Genomic DNA, 16902 nt, shown 5'->3' with positions numbered 1-16902 from the left:
GGGTGTGAGTGACACCTCCCAGCCGCGCGTGGCAGCAGGAGCTGGAGGGGCCAGCCTGCTTCTCTGTGTCTGTGTAGAGTTTGCAACTGTGTCCTCCAGAGACCAGCAGACGCCTCGGGCTGGCATTGCTGGGCTCCTGTGCCCAGTGCTGGTTCAGACCTTTCAGCCACCAGGGCTGCCCTGTGGACCTGCCTCCTGCAGGGCTCTGCCAGGTCAGGCATGGGGGTGACCTCGGCTGCCAGTGGGCTTGTGGGCTCTGCCCCTCAGTGCATGGCTCTGCCCAGTGAGGGTAAGCTCCTCGGGAAGGACTGGCTGGTGCCTGCAGTGTGGTACGTGTCTGTGTCCGGGGACCGGGACCTGTCTATGGGGAGTCTCCCATGCGTACTGTTTTACAAGCCCCTGTGCTGGCCCAGGTGGAGCCAGGATTGTGTCATTGAGTTGGGATGAGGTAGAGAATGAGTTACCTTTTAACACGGCCCCTGGGTCTCTTATCACGTAAAACTTTAACGTTTCCTTCCTTCCGATTTTTCTACCCTGACTGCAGCCCGTGCTGATGACTGTGGCTGTGATGAATTCCTGCCTGTGACCACAGCTGCTCTCCAGGTGCTGGGTGGCTCCTCCCTTGACGCCCATCCATTCTGTCTCCTGCCTGGCCTTGTTCACTGTCGCTCTTCTCGCTCAGCTGAGGTCCCTCCTCCTCCGCTGTTTGGTGTCCTTGCCAGTTAATCACCCTTAGGTGCTGGGCCCTGCACTTACGGACAACATGGAGCCTGGCTTGTTGACAGGACAGCGTCTGCGCCTCTCCGTCTACACCCCCCACGACAGGGGTTACTGGGGAGGCGGCGTCTGGGAGTTGGGAGTGACAGAGATTGCTGTGGGGTCCGTGTGACCATCAGCTGTCCCTATAGCTGGGGAATGGTGCTGCGTGGCGGGCGGGTGGCACAGTGAGCAGCCCCGGGTCCTCACTGAGTAAGGGAGTGGCTGGGGAGTGGGGAGGCTTGCCTTTGTATCCTGGGTGGGGATGGGGCTGGGGGAGTCACGGAGACCTGGAGGACCAGCTGCTGCTGGCCAGTGGGTGGTGGTGTCTCAGGGCCAGCCCAAAGCCTCCTGAGCTCCTGCCACTGCTACTGAGTGCTTCCTAGCCTGTCCCTCTGGTGTCCCGCCACTCCTTCTTCCTCAAGCAGGAGGGCTGGGCTGGGCTGGGGCAGAGGGGGCCTCCCACGGCTTCCCTGTGGGACTCTAGGCCTCTGCAGTCAGCACATCCCGAGAGGACCGTGGGTGTCTGCCGCCCTTCCCTCCCTAGTCCTCTCGTTTCGGTGAAGTGGCTCCTTCTGTCTTCTCAAGCACAGACCTTGGTGTCATCTTTGAGGGCCCCATCCTTGAGGGCCTAGATTCCACATGGAATCCATCTGTGAATCCTGCTTTCCAGCTGTGTTACAACAGGGCCTCCTCACCTTTCTCGGCTGGCCCAGGCCTCTGCCTCAGTAGGGCTCTAACATGATTTTCAGAAATCTCACGGGTTTTTCCTTGCAAGACGCGCGTTTCACTGTGTCTCCAGTCTGCATGGATGTGGGCGTGTGTTGTGATGGTCAGATGGTGGAGTGAGAGCAGCTGTAGTGTGAGGTGTGGGTGAGGGTGGCCAGTCAGCCGATGAGTGGGCGCGTTCAGACCGGGGTGCCTGGCGCCCCCATAACCTCCTCGGGGTTCCCGGGGACGGCGCCTCTGACCCAGCGTGCAGCCCGAGGTGGGCCCCGTGCCATTCCCACTTAAGCGAAGTGTCTGTTCCTCTCTCTGTTCAATGTGGGTTTTGTTTCTGAATATATTTTCTCACACTTCTTCTTCAAAAGTTACTTTGGAAAGACTGTTTTTCCAAATTGATGATCTCTGAACTGCCGTGGTGTTGGTGGGGACAGAGATGGGCCCAGAGGGGACCTGGGAGCTGCCTTTTACTACCTGCCCACTCTTCCCGGGGCCAAGAGGGGCCTGAGACGTGTTCACAGCTTCTGGCCTCGGGTGGGACTTCCCACCGCCAGCTGGTGCTGTGCTCAGAGGCAGAGGTTCCTTGATGCCCAGCACGTGGGTCACCAGCAGCTTTGCCAGGTGTACTTTTGAAAAATGAGAAAAGGGTCATGAAGAGCTTGGGAGGCTTCCATGAGGTTGTTCTGACTCTCTGTTGTTAGAATGGCAACCCTAAATGAGCTGCAGAGCCGCATGTTTATGTATACATTTGAATTCTAGATTTGCACAGATCACCACGCCAGTGAAGACTAATCACCATGAAAAGCCACCCAAGAAAAAAGGCCAAGTTGGCATCTTAAATAGGAAATGAATGTGTGAACATGATTCTGATGAGCAACTTCCCAGGCACTCATGCCTGATGAATGCTTATTCTTGCAGATATGAGAAAACAACAAATGAACTTAGTGTCTGCTTTTCTTCTAAGATTTTATTGTGAAATAAGTTAGCAGGCCAGGCGCGGTGGCTCATGCCTATAATCCTAGCACTTTGGGAGGCGGAGGTGGGTGGGTCACCTGAGGTCAGGAATTTGAGACCAGCCTGTCCAACATGATGAAACCCCCTCTCTACTAAAAATACAAAATTAGCCTGGTGTGGTGGTCAGGAGGCTGAGGCAGGAGAATCGCTTGAACCCGGGAGGCAGAGGTTGCAGTGAGCCGAGATCATGCCACTGCACTCCAGCCTGGGTGACAGAGTGAGACTCTGTCTCTAATAATAATAATAATAATAATAATAGAGCGAGACTCTGTCTCTAATAATAATAACAGAGTGAGACTCTGTCTCTAATAATAATAATAACAGCGAGACTCTTGTCTCTAATAATAATAATAGAGCGAGACTCTGTCTCTAATAATAATAACAGCGAGACTCTGTCTCTAATCATAATAATAACAGAGCGAGACTCTGTCTCTAATAATAATAGTAATAACAGCGAGACTCTGTCTCTAATAATAATAATAATAACAGCGAGACTCTGTCTCTAATAATAATAATAACAGAGCGAGACTCTGTCTCTAATAATAATAATAATAACAGCGAGACTCTGTCTCTAATAATAATAATAACAGAGCGAGACTCTGTCTCTAATAATAATAATAATAACAGCGAGACTCTGTCTCTAATAATAATAATAATAACAGAGCGAGACTCTGTCTCTAATAATAGTAATAATAATAACAGCGAGACTCTGTCTCAATAATAACAGAGCGAGACTCTGTCTCTAATAATAATAATAACAGAGCGAGACTCTGTCTCTAATAATAATAATAATAATAACAGAGCGAGACTCTGTCTCTAATAATAATAATAATAACAGAGCGAGACTCTGTCTCTAATAATAATAATAACAGCGAGACTCTGTCTCTAATAATAATAATAACAGAGCGAGACTCTGTCTCTAATAATAATAATAACAGAGCGAGACTCTGTCTCTAATAATAATAATAGCGAGACTCTGTCTCTAATAATAATAATAATAATAACAGCGAGACTGTCTCAATAATAATAACAGAGCGAGACTCTGTCTCTAATAATAATAATAACAGAGCGAGACTCTGTCTCATAATAATAATAATAGAGCGAGACTCTGTCTCTAATAATAATAATAATAACAGAGTGAGACTCTGTCTCTAATAATAATAATAACAGCGAGACTCTGTCTCTAATAATAATAATAACAGAGCGAGACTTTGTCTCTAATAATAATAATAATAACAGAGCGAGACTCTGTCTCTAATAATAATAGCGAGACTCTGTCTCTAATAATAATAATAATAACAGAGCGAGACTCTGTCTCTAATAATAATAATAACAGAGCGAGACTCTATCTCTTAATAATAATAATGATAATAACAGTGAGACTCTGTCTCTAATAATAATAATAACAGAGTGAGACTCTGTCTCTAATAAGAAGAAGAAGGGGGAGGAGGAAGAGGAAGAAGAGGAAGAAGGAGGAAGCAGTGGATGGGGCAGTGGTGTCGGGACAGTGCTCTGTGACCTTCCCTTTCTGGTGTTTTGTGCCTGGGTCAGGGTGGACGCTGGCAGTATGGCCTGTTGCGGCCTGCACCTGCTCCGGAGTTGGGAGCAGCCCCAAGCTGACCCCTGGCTCCTTTGTTCATTGCCCTTGGTTTCTGCTCCTGACAGAGGCCACAAGGGCTGAGATCAAGAGGCCATTTTCCAAAGCTGAGTTAAAAGCATCTGTTAGGCCCATGGAGGGCAGCCATTGCTGGGGTGGGGAAGGTGAACCTTCCCTCCTCCTCTGGGGTCTCCGGGTGGGTATGTGTGTGGCCCTGTGGCCCCTCTCATGGTGTGTGCTCTCTGTTCTGGGCAAGGTCCCAAGGCCACACGGAGGTTCCTGCAGACAAGATGAAGATGGCCCTTGGTGGATGTGCCCGGGGTCCTGACACCCAAGAGAAGAGATAGAAGGGCATGGCCCTGCAGGCGGTGCCCAGCTGGAAGGGGGCTCTGGAAGAGGACCTGGACTGTGAGCTCACAGACACTGGCCGGGGCAAGGGCTGTGTGGAAGAGAGGCACAAACCAAGAAAAAAAAGAATATCCGAAGAGAAAGGGGAGAAAGGGCTTCAGGACAAACGTGTGGGGAGATGCACTGGGGCGGCAGCACGAGAAGAGGGTGGCGGGGACGCTAGGGGCAAGCCTGAGACCCTCAGCTGTGGGGAGCGGAAGAGTGCAGGGGCCGCCGTGGGAGCTGGGGAGGAGCGCGCTCTGGGCAGTGGGGATAGACAGAGCGGTCCCCACAGGAGAGGTGCGAAGCGTGGCCAGGAGCAGGTGCACAGTGAGGCCATGGTGCTCACCCCAGCACGGAGGACGAGCCGGGACCACACTGAACAGAAAGGAGAGTTACGGGCCAGGAGACAAGCACAGAACGAGGACGAGGATGTAAAAGAAGTGCGGGTGGGAAAAACCAAGAAAGAAGAAAGTGAAAAATTAGGTAGTGGCACAAAAGTGGGACAGGAGGCCTTGGTTTCCAGAAAAGAAAAGAAGAGGGAGACAGACAAAGCTGGGGAAGAGGGGACTCGAAAACCAAAGAAATGAAAAGCTCAGGACCTGGAGGAAGACAGACAAGTGCAGTGTGGGAGTGAGCTGGACGGGGCATCACAGCCAGCGGCGTGGCCTCGCCATTGCCCTGGGGCAAACGGCGACTGGGAGGTGGGGGGCCTGGTGAAGCCCCAAGAAGAGAAAGCTCAGGGCAGCCGGAAGCCAGCCAGAAGCAGAGAGAAGTGGAAGGAGGGGGAGCCAGTTGATGCTGGGGTGTCCAGAGGGAGAGAAGAAAGATGGCCAGGAGGCAGCTAAGCCACAGGAGGAGAGCCAGAAAGGGTGGGAGAAGGCCGAAGGCAGCAGGTGGAAATGGTGTGTACCCTACCCCGCCCCTTCTCTCCCTCCATGTCCCGACGGGGTGGTGGGAATGCTGTGTAGACCAGTGCTGGGAGGGGGGGAATGCTGTGCAGACCGGTGCTGGGAGGGGGGAATGCTGTGTAGACCAGTGCTGGGAGTGTGGGAATGCTGTGTAGACCAGTGCTGGGAGGGGGGGAATGCTGTGTAGACCAGTGCTGGGAAGGGGGGAATGCTGTGTAGGCCAGTGCTGGGAGTGTGGGAATGCTGTGTAGACCAGTGCTGGGAGGGGGGGAATGCTGTGTAGACCAGTGCTGGGAGGGGGGAATGCTGTGTAGACCAGTGCTGGGAGGGGGGGAATGCTGTGCAGACCGGTGCTGGGAGGGGGGAATGCTGTGTAGACCAGTGCTGGGAGTGTGGGAATGCTGTGTAGACCAGTGCTGGGAGGGGGGGAATGCTGTGTAGACCAGTGCTGGGAAGGGGGGAATGCTGTGTAGGCCAGTGCTGGGAGTGTGGGAATGCTGTGTAGACCAGTGCTGGGAGGGGGGGAATGCTGTGTAGACCAGTGCTGGGAGGGGGGAATGCTGTGTAGACCAGTGCTGGGAGGGGGGGAATGCTGTGTAGACCAGTGCTGGGAGTGTGGGAATGCTGTGTAGACCAGTGCTGGGAGTGTGGGAATGCTGTGTAGACCAGTGCTGGGAGGGGGGGAATGCTGTGTAGACCAGTGCTGGGAGTGTGGGAATGCTGTGTAGACCAGTGCTGGGAGGGGGGGAATGCTGTGTAGACCAGTGCTGGGAGGGGGGGAATGCTGTGTAGACCAGTGCTGGGAGTGGGGGAATGCTGTGTAGACCAGTGCTGGGAGTGTGGGAATGCTGTGTAGACCAGTGCTGGGAGTGGGGGAATGCTGTGTAGACCAGTGCTGGGAGTGGGGGAATGCTGTGTAGACCAGTGCTGGGAGTGGGGGAATGCTGTGTAGACCAGTGCTGGGAGTGTGGGAATGCTGTGTAGACCAGTGCTGGGAGGGGGGGAATGCTGTGTAGACCAGTGCTGGGAGTGGGGGAATGCTGTGTAGACCAGTGCTGGGAGTGGGGGAATGCTGTGTAGATCAGTGCTGGGACGGGGGAATGCTGTGTAGACCAGTGCTGGGAGTGGGGGAATGCTGTGTAGACCAGTGCTGGGACGGGGGGAATGCTGTGTAGACCAGTGCTGGGAGTGGGGGAATGCTGTGTAGACCAGTGCTGGGACGGGGGGAATGCTGTGTAGACCAGTGCTGGGAGGGGGGGAATGCTGTGTAGATCAGCGCTGGGAGCAGGGGAATGCAGTTTAGACCAGCGCAGGCCCACTTCCCCTCCCTGTCCCTGGTTGGGGAGGCGGGGAGTGCTGTGTAGACCAGTGCTGGGAATGTGGGAATGCTACAGTGCTGGCCTTTACCTGCCCACTGTAGGTTGCCAGGGAGCCTGGGTGCCCCCCAGAGTGCCCTCTTGCATCGGCAGCTTTGAGCTGTGGGTTGTAGGGTACTGGGAGCAGCCAGCAGTAAGTGAGTGTTTGCTGTGTGTCTGGCATTGCTTTTGGTCAGTCCTCTATGAAGTAGGTACTGCTATGTCCATTTTTCAGATGAGGAAACTGAGGTACAAAAAGGTTAAGTAACCGGGCCAAGGTCACATGGCCACAAGTGAGCCACACTGCAGTTGTAGCCGTCACCCCTGCTGTGTCCTGTACGCAGCCACGAGCTGCGCAGCTCTCCCATGGAGACGTGCTGGGGGTGTGACACGCACGCCTGCTTTGAGAAGAACGATGCGTACCATTGCATTCGCATATTATGTTGAATGACAGTATTTTGGTTGAAATAGTTGAAATTAAGTATATTGTTAAGGTCAAAGTCACTGTTTCTTTTGCAGTGTGGCTTCTGGATGGGGTGAACTCCACCACTGCTCGCAGCTGTGTCTGCTGGGCGGTGCTGCCTCCCACCTGGGCAGTCCCTGCATAGCCTTGGAGCTCCGGCTTCTGGGTGGGAAACGTCTTTATAGGTATCAGCTCCTGCATTCAGCACCTGTTTGATTCTGGGGAAATTCTTTAAATTTTCTAAGCCTAGTTTCTCTCATGCAAAACAGGGGTTCTCCTACCTGCTGTGAGGAAGAGTGCGTGAAGCCCTGTCCCCGCTCCCTTGGGCAACCCCTGAGTGGCCTGGGGAAGAAGAGGGCACAAGGGGAGGAGGCCGCCAACCCCAGGAATATTGGCAGACAGTTCATAGAAACCCCTTCTGGTCTGCAGGCCCAGACTCCCCAACTGTGTCTCTGGCCTTGTGCAGTGGGTGCCACTTTTCCACGCCTTCCCCAGCATGTTGACTGCAGCCACCCAGGTGTGAGGTGACCTCACTGTGGGTTGGATTTGCATTTCTCCCATGGCTGATGATTTTGAGCATCTTTTTACAGGATTGTTGGCCTTTTATATCTCATCTTTGGAGAAATGTCTATTTAGATTATTTATCCCCCTTTTTTAAATTAACATTTTTTTTTTTGAGACGGAGTCTCATTCTGTTGCCCAGGCTGGAGTGCAATGATGCGATCTCAGCTCACCACAGCCTCCACCTCCCGGGTTCAAGTGATTCTCCTGTTTCAGCCTCCCGAGTAGCTGGGATTACAGGCATGAGCCACCACGCCTGGCTAATTTTGAATTTTTAGTAGAGATGGGGTTTCTCCATGTTGGTCAGGCTGGTCCTGAACTCCCGACCTCAGGTGATCTGCCCGCCTTGGCCTCCCAAAGTGCTGAGATTACAGGTGTGAGCCACCAAGCCCAGCCAAAAAAAAAATTTTTTTTTAAGAGACGGAGCCTGTTGTTCAGGCTGGAGTGCAGTAGCCTGATCATAGCTCACTGCAGTCTTGAACTCCTGGGTTCAAGCAATCCTCCCACTCAGCCCCCTGAGTAGCTAGGACTACTGTAGCAGGACAGGTTGCAGACAAAACCTCTCGGACACTGGTTTTAGGGACTAAGAGGTTTTAATCAGCTGGGAGCATCAGTAGAATCGCCTCTCAAGATCCGGGTTCCCCGAGGTCCAGATTCCTGTCCCTTTTAAGGGCTTACAACTCTAAGGGGTCCATGTGAAAGGGCTGTGATACATTGTGCAAGCGGGGGCTACGTAACTGGGGCCGCATGCACCGGTGATCAGAACAGAACCAAACAGGGAGTTACGCAGTGCTTCCTCATACGACGTCTGGAATCTGTAGATAACAGAAGCGATTAGGATTTAACTCCCAGGCCTGGGGTGTGGCGCCGGGCTGTTTGACTATTGAATTTCACTTCTGCCTTTTCTTTAACTCCTACTGTTTCTTTACTTTGAGGCAGAAATTAGGCAGAAGACAATATGAGAGGTGGTCTCCTCCCTTACTACAGGTGTACACCATCATGCCTGGCTAATTTAAAAATCTTTAGTACAGATGGGGTCTTGCTGTGTTCCCCGGGCCAGTTTTGAAGTTTTGAAATCAGCAAGTATGAATCCTCCAACTTTGTTATTCTTTTTCAAACATTGTTTTGGCTATTCTGGGTCCCTTGTATTTCCCTGTGAATTTTAGGATCAGGTTGTCAATTTCTGTAAAAACGCCAGCTGGAACTTAGATGGGGATTGTATTGAGTTTTTGGATCAGTTTGGGGAGTATTGCCGTCTTTTTTTTTGAGACGGAGTCTTGCTCTGTTGCCCACGCTGGAGTGTAGTAGCGTGATCTCGGCTCACTGCAAGCTCTGCCTCCTGGGTTCACGCCATTCTCCTGCCTCAGCCTCACACATAGCTGGGACTACAGGCGCCTGCTATCATGCCGGGCTAATTTTTTTAGTAGAGATGTTTTAGCCAGGATGGTCTCGATCTGACCTCGTGATCCGCCCGTCTCGGCCTCCCAAAGTGCTGGGATTACAGGCGTGAGCCACTGCGCCCGGCCAATGCTGTCTTAACCATATGAAATCATCCAGTCCGTGAACATGGGATGGCTGCTCATTTATTTAGGCTGTCTTTAATTTCTTTGGGCAATGTTTTACAGTTTTCAGAGTATAAGCTTCATACTTCCTTTGTTAAATTTATTGTGCAGTATTTTATTTTTTCATGCTATAGTAAATTATTTTCTTAATTTCATTTTCAGTTTGCGTATGGCTACTGGTTAGAAATACAACTGATGTTTGCATATTGATCTTGTACCCTACAATTGCGCTGAATTCATCTATTAGCTCTACTAGTTTTTGTGGATTCTTTTTTAAATTTTATTTTCTATAGAGATAGGGTCTCACTATGTTGCCCAGGCTGGTCTTGAACTCCTTGGCTCAAGTGATCCACTTGCTTTGACCTCCCAAAGTGCTTGGATTACCGGCATGAGCTACGGTGCTTGGCCAATTTTTGTGGATTCTTTGGGATTTTCTATATACAAGATTATGCCACCTGCAAATAGACATAATTTACTTCTTTCTTTCTGATCTGGGTGTCTTATTTCATCTGCTTGCCTGTTTGCTCAGTTAGAGCCTCTGGTACCATGTTGAGAGGCAGTGGTGAGAGTGGAAATCCTCATCTTATTTTTCATTTCAGTGGGAGCGTCCAGTCTTTCTTCTGACATATGAGGTTAGCTGCGGGGTTTTGTAGATGCCGCTTTTCAGGTTAAGTTTCCTTCTATTCTGTTCTTGAGTGGGTTTTCCATTCTGTTTATCATGAAATGGTGCTGGATTTGTCTGCTGCTTTTTCTGCATCTATTGAGAAATCTTAGGGTTTTTGTCCTGCCACACTCCCTCTTACAAAACCTGAGGAACCAACTGGGCATAGCGGCTCACACCTGAAATCCCAGCACTTTGGGAGGCCAAGGTACTTGAGCCCAGGAGTTCGAGACCAGCCGGGGCAACATAGGGAGACCCCATCTCTACAAAAAGTAAAAAACAACAAATCAAAAACCCTTAGAAACCTGAACTGGAAAACACATTGACCTCAGGATTCCGTTGAAGGAATGGTGGGCCTGGGCCAAGGCCCTCTTCTGGTTTGTAGAGAGGGTTACCTGAAAAAATATGCATCACTGTTCCGCAGCCCCTGGGAGGAGGTGGCCCACCTGGAGAGTCAGCTGCTGTGTCCTGGTGTGTGTGTACCTTCAGCTGCTGAGCTGCTCATTCTGAAATGATGGGACACCTACCAGGTCTGCCTGGGCCCTAAGAGCGAGCGAGTGCAGCCCTCGGCCTCTGCCCATGGCTTCCAGCAGCTAGATGACATGGACACTGAGTCAGTTGGTGGCAGGGGAGGGTCGCTGAGGGCGTGCGGTGGCAGCCCGGACTCCTTTCCTGCCTGTGTCCACTGCATTCCCCCCAACGGTCACAGTGAAAGTGCGGAATGCATGTGAATTCATCTGTTTCCCACGGTCCTGGTGTCAGGGTTTTACCGGGGAAGACCAAGGCTGCAGTGCTGCCAGAGGTGAGCGGTGTGGCCTGTTGTGGCTCAGGGCCTGCCGCCAAGTGCTGATCTAGAGGTTTTGTCCCTTGGCCATGCTCCCCAGTGAAGACACTGGGGTTGAACCCTGGTCAGGGTCAGCAGTCACGCTGGGGAATGAGTGCAGGAAGGAGGCTCCAGCTGTGCCTGGTCTCTGGTCTCCTTGGGAGTGAGAGGCTGGTTGGCAGGGATGATTTCGCAGGACTTCCTGTGACCTTTGTCCAGAGGCACCACCTCTGAGGGGCTGCTGTGGGCTGGACAGCAGGTGCTTCTGCCGGTTTCTGCATCCTGGAAGTGCTGCTGTTTGTAGGGGATGAGGTAGGGGGCCATCTGAGCCTGTGAGGTCCCTTCTCCAGAGCAGCGGAGCGTGTACTTAGGAAGGACCTGCTAGGTGCCCCTGCCCTCAGAGGCTCTGGGAGAGAGCTGTGTGCAAGCCCTGGGCAGGAGTTCACTGGCCTGGTCGTGTGACCTGTGGGGCATCCTGACAGCCAGCCCTGTGCTGCAGAGGTCAGTGGGACTGGGTTTGGATCTGGGTCCCCGCCCAGCGTGAAGGGGCGCTGGACCACGAAGGCAGGGAAACCAGGGGGAGGCCGGCAGGACAGTCAGTGGTCCTGCTGCCGTAGCCCCGTGCAGGCTTAGATCGCCCAGCCTTGGGATGAGCGCCGCTGGGGGCGGAGGCCGCGCTCGGGGGCGGGGCTGGCCGCTGGGGGCGGGGCGGGGCTGGCCGCTGGGGCGGGGCCCAGCTTGTCGCCCTTTCCCGGAGGCTGGCAGATGCGCGTGGTGCGGCTGCTGCGGCTCCGGGCGGCTCTGACGCTGCTCGGGGAGGTCCCCCGCCGCCCGGCCTCCCGGGGTGTCCCGGGCTCGCGCAGGACGCAGAAGGGCAGTGGAGCCAGGTAAGGTGGCCCAGTGAGCAGGCGGCGAGGGCCCTGAGCACCGGGCTGGGGTAGGTCCAGAAAGGGGAGTGGCAGGCCTCGTGGGACGGCCTTGCCCTGCTTCCGGTTTTCCCAAAAGTCGGGCCAGGAGAGCATGCGTGCCGCGGTGTGACCGGCCCGCCTCCTGCCCGGGGTGTACAGGCCCCCCCATGACGTCGCCCTTGCTTCCCCAGGCACCACCCCACCAACCCTATTTGGGGAAATCTCCCCTGTTTTTTTCCGCTTGTGGTTTCATCATTTGTGTAGCTGTGCCTGGGCCTCAACACTGTAGGGTTTGGTTAGGTACTTGATAAAAAGCTTATGTTGCTGTGCATGGTCTTCTGAGACCCGCTCTTTCCTGGAGTCGGTTCCCGGGTTGTCTCCAGGACCGATTCTGCATGGCGGCGGGCACTCACTGTCATATCTACATCACCAGGCACAAGCCGCATGGATCCAGTGGCCCTGGTGGCCGTTGGTGGTCCCAGGCGCTTTCCTGGAGGACATGTGAGAAGCCCTGCCTGCGCATACTGGGCCTGGGGTAGCCGCATGGGGATGGGTCTCTGCGCATGAAATGCTGGAGGTTTCCGAAGAGCTGGAGAGTTGACAGCCTCACTGGTGCGTGGGAGATCCTGCAGGAGTTCCCGCCAGGGCTCGCGGTTTATCATCATTCACTTAGTGCTTCCAGCGTGGCATGTCTCTGTGACCTGGTGGTGCGCTATCAGCATACCCATTCACAGCTGAGGGCCTGCACAGCTGCCTAAGGCCATGCTGCAGAAATGTCCTGTCTGCCTGCAGGAGCTTGGGACCCAGAGAGCCCCAGATGGGGCAGGGTGTCTTGGGAGGAGGGAGTTCTGGCCTGCGCTTGGAGCTGGGGCTGGCTGTGGGCCCTGCATTGAGGCACATCTCTCCGAGGGTGCACAGGCAGGTAGGTGCTTTCCAAAAAGTGCTGCTGAGCTGCAGTCGCCCAGGTGGACAGGTGGGTTTGGAGCAAGGTCTCTGGCTTTGAAAGCCAGCTTGTGTCTGATGGTGGTGCTTGGTGCCCTGGTCTCTGCAGGGGTGAAAGAATGTCACTACAATGTGCAGCCCTCAGTTGGGCTTGAGCGCACACCCAGTGGTGCAGCCCTGCCTGGCCGCTGGCCAGCAAGTTGTTTCACCTCAGTGTCTCCATCTGTGAAATGAGACTGGTGGTGTGACTACCCTAGAGGCTTTGTGAAGAACTTGGCAGTCAGGGTTACTGTCAGTTCTTTATTTTTATTTTTATTATTATTATTTGAGACAAAGTCTTGCCCTGTCACCCAGGCTGGAGTGCAGTGGTGCAATTTCAACTCACTGCAACCTCTGCCTCCTGGGTTCAAGTGATTCTTCTGCTTCAGCCTCCTTGAGTAGCTGGGATTACAGGCACCCGCCACCACGCCTAGCTAATTTTTGTATTTTTAGTAGAGACGGGGGTTTTGCCATGTTGGCCAGGCAGGTCTCGAACTCCTGGCCTCAAGTGATCTGCCCGCCTCGGCCTCCCAAAATGCTGGTATTACAGGCGTGAGTCACTGCGCCTGGCTCCTATCAGTTAGTTCTGAGATACATGTGGTTTCCCATTTTCTCACACCCGACATGATCCATCTTCCCTTATTCTCTAAGAAGGCGTTGTCTAGGTTTGCATCCTTCAGGGCACTTAGTGGTGCAGCCTCCTACCAGCCCCACCCTAGACATGCTGTATTAGGGCTGGTGGGCTCTCTTGAACTCCTAAAACCTGTAAGAAAGGTGAGGCTGGTCTCACCTGACGTGGAAAAGCTCTGCAGAGTCAGCAGAACCCCCCTCTCCCCGACTCTCCCTCCAGACTCCAGCTGCCTGCAGCATCTGCCAGCTAGTTTTTTTGTACTTTCGCCATGTTGGCCAGGCTGGCCTTGAGCTCCTGAGCCTGCCTCAGCCTCCCAAAGTGCTGGGATCACAGGCGTGAGCCACCACGCCCGGCTCCACCCTGGAAGGTTCTTGAGCCCGTTAACTTCTCCCTACTTTATCAGCTCCGTCTCTACGTCTTCTAACCTTGCCCATTCCCTCCTCTGCAGAAACAGCCAGAAAGGCCCTTTCAGAAATGTCTGTTGCACATGCTTTCCCCTCTCAGACCCTTCAGAGACTTCCTGTTGCTCTGAGGACACTCATCCCAGCCGACCAGGCCCACCAGGCCCCCAACAGCACTACCTGGCTGGGGTCACGTGCGGGTCTCCTGGCTCTGGCAGGTGGGGGTGTGATCTGGAACCTTCTGTCCTTGTGCGTCTGGGGGAGGCTCAGAAGGTGTGCCCATCTCACTCTCCCCCATCCTGATGGTGCTCCCACCCTCTCGCCAAAGCCTCTCCCACTGAGGCCTTTGCACTGGCCATCCTGGGTGCTGGACTTGCTCTTCCCGCAGCCCTGCTGACCGAGCCTGCCCACTGCCTGCCAGCCACGCCCCATCTCGCTCCTCTTCTCCCAGGCCCATCTCAGAATCTAGGTTCAGTTGAGCCCTTCGTATGGGTTTTGGTGATCTGCATCCACAGGACCCAGCGCAGTGCAGGTTCAGGGCAGGCTTGGGCTTGCCTCAATGGATAGATGATGACTGGCCTGCAGAGTTAGGATGGGCTGTAGCCGCCATGCTGGCTGTGTCCCCCCACCCCCTCCAACACCCCCCCAACCTCCAGAGCTGGGCTTGCCAGAAGGGGGCGCCCTGGGGAGGGGGACCTTGGCAGGGAGCCCTGTGGAGCCTCACTGTGTTAGTGCCTTACAAAAGGAGCCCTTCCCTGAAAACCCCTGAGGCTTCTGGCTTCAGGGCCTCCCCTCCCTGCCCCACCTCCTCCACCCCGCCCTGCCTCCTCCACGCTTCCACCCTGCCCGATCCTCTGTGGGCGGCGGTCCTGCGCCCTGCTGTGGTGCCTCTCTACTGGCTGCACTGCTGGCCCCCCTTCCACCCAGCTCCTCGGAGGCAGGGCTCTCTTGTAAGCAGCCAGGTCCTTTATTTAGCAAATGAAATGGTCCCATGGAGAGGTTCCCGAGGATTCTAGACCGGCTCTGAAGGGACCCATCTGGGGAGAGGCCCTAGAGCCTGGGAGAGGCACGTTGCCTTTCCCGCTTAGCTAGGCTTGCCCTTTCCCGCTTAGCTGGGCTTGGTGGGATCCGTGACTCAGCAGCACACGGGCCTCTGCAGGTGGGGGGCATGGGCGGGTACACGGGCATGGGGTCTGAGGTCAGGTAGGGTTGCCTCCCTCTGCAGGCCTTGTTTTCCTCCCCCGTGAGGTGGAGGCCACACTGCTCACCTGCTAGGAGCCACAGGGAGGAGCCACTGTGGGAGCGGGGAAGAGGCTCATGCAGGGCCTGGCCCAGGAGAGTGACACGTCCTGTCTCCGTCTTTAGGTGGGAGAAGGAGAAGCACGAAGACGGGGTGAAGTGGAGACAGCTGGAGCACAAGGGCCCGTACTTCGCACCCCCATACGAGCCCCTTCCCGATGGAGTGCGTTTCTTCTATGAAGGTAAGGATGCAGGGAGCGGCTCCTCCCCAGCCTGCACTTGGTTCCCTGGGCGTGGGCTCCCAGTGGGCATCTGGCTCGCTCCCTCAGCCCCACTGCAGGCTTCTGGCTATGAGCGCTCCGTGCCCTCTTCTTGCAGGTGATGCGTGGGGGCTGCTGACCGACTGACCCATGCTCAGAGGGCGGCAGTTCGGGGGCTCCCGTCCCTGCCTTTCCTGCTGAGCCTGCACTGGCTGTGCCTGTTGTGTCCAGGACCCTCTGGGCAAAGCCGACCCCCCCTCCCTCCCCCCGCACCACTGTGTTCCCTGTGTGTTCTGAGTATACACAGTACGTACACTGCGTGTACACACATGGATCACAGAACGGTCACTTGACCCCAGCTTGTGATTCTCAGCAAGAAGCGGAGCCCATGGTTGACATGAGCGCCGAGCCACCCTCAGAGGCAGGACCCGGGGGCTCTGGGGCAGCAGGGCCCACACACCCCTCCTGCCCTTGAGCCCTCCTCTCTACCCCAGGGCCCAGGAGCTTTGGCTTGGCTCTTGTGCTGCTGATTTTAGCTGCTTCAGCCAATTTTCTTCATCTCTGCTAGAAGGCATCCTTCTAAGAAAAGCAAACCTCTTCTCCCCCAGGGCAGGCCCCCACGCCATGCTGTGCCCCTCCCACCAGCCCTCCTGTGGGCCCCCTGCCGAGTCACATGCACACCTGAGTTTGCTGAGCTCCTTTGATGCAATGTTTTGTTCAAAGCCTGTTTCTCCAAAGCGGTACTGGAGCTTCCACAGGGACAGAGGTTCTAACTGTGTCTGTGGGGGCTGCCCACAGGAGGCCATGGGACCTTACTGAGCGTCTCGCGCTGTGCCCCTGGCCTGGTGTAGCGGCTGCCTCGCCTGCCCCACAGCAGCCCTGCAGGACCTCCCTGGCCAGGAGGGACATGGCAGGCGAGGACTGCCTGTGCAGGGCCATGGTGGACAGTCCGGGGAGTGGTGGTGTTGCGTGGGGCCCAGTGGGGCCGAGCCTCCACAGAGGGGCAGCGGGAGCTGAGCCCCTCGGGCCTGTGCTGCTGGTCTCTGGGCCTCTCGTCCTCTGTCCTGAGAAGCTAGTTTGGGGAAGGATTGCTGCTGTTTATCAGGAATGCCTTCCTCCTTCTTACCAAATGATTATGCATTTATTTCTCTAAAATTTTCTTATGAAAGCTTTTCAGACGTGCAGTTGAAAGAATTCCCGGTGAACACCCTCGTTCCCACCACGAGCCTCTCACTCTGCTCGCCTGCTCCCAGCTCACCCCCCCATCTCTAAACCACACTGATCTTAGAATAAAACGCAGGGAATGGTGGGACAGAGGCCGCAGAGTTGTAAAAGGGTGCACCTAGTTATTCAGTTTTCTGCTTTGAAGCCTTAACTTTTATTTTGCTTGTGTAATTTTGTGGAAATTGGTGTGTTTTAAAATTGTACATGTTCCATTTTCATGTAATATAAATGTAGTAGCAAAGTTAAGTGGTAAAGGAGGAGAAAGCAGTAGCACCTGAAATCTTCTGCAGCATTCTCACGACCCACTCCAAGATCACTGTGGTGGTCACCTCCACGCAGGTTGATTGTCGTGTGTCATGCAGAACATGCTTCTGAACTTACAGAATAAGGCCTAGCTTCTTGCTCTTGGCATAGTGCGCACGAAAGCGTAGTTTAAAGCAATGAG

The 16902-nt window shown here is 54.5% G+C and overlaps 1 protein-coding gene across 8 annotated transcripts in view; it reads left to right on the top strand.

The window, feature by feature from the left end:
- Nucleotides 1-16902, top strand: part of TOP1MT (DNA topoisomerase I mitochondrial) — a 57429-nt gene that overhangs the window by 14536 nt on the left and 25991 nt on the right. Inside the window, exons 1-3 of one of the 8 annotated variants that reach the window (XM_055117061.2) lie at nucleotides 11580-11700; nucleotides 13838-13952; nucleotides 15100-15215. Coding sequence is in view for 4 of the 8 variants with exons in the window: in XM_008972830.4 (XP_008971078.2) it covers nucleotides 11579-11700; nucleotides 15100-15215 (238 nt within the window). In the remaining 4 variants the exon portion in view is untranslated. Of the gene's footprint in view, nucleotides 1-11517; nucleotides 11701-12154; nucleotides 12334-13837; nucleotides 13953-15099; nucleotides 15216-16902 lie in introns of those variants that run through there. The other 7 variants (XM_034966766.2, XM_063606955.1, XM_008972830.4 and 4 more) reach the window with 7 other exon arrangements.

The sequence above is a fragment of the Pan paniscus genome, chromosome 7 (assembly GCF_029289425.2).
Source record: "Pan paniscus chromosome 7, NHGRI_mPanPan1-v2.0_pri, whole genome shotgun sequence".
NCBI classification, from domain to species: domain Eukaryota; kingdom Metazoa; phylum Chordata; class Mammalia; order Primates; family Hominidae; genus Pan; species Pan paniscus.
The sequence above is the reverse complement of the archived record's forward strand: the minus strand, read 5'-3'. Positions and strand labels throughout refer to the sequence as shown.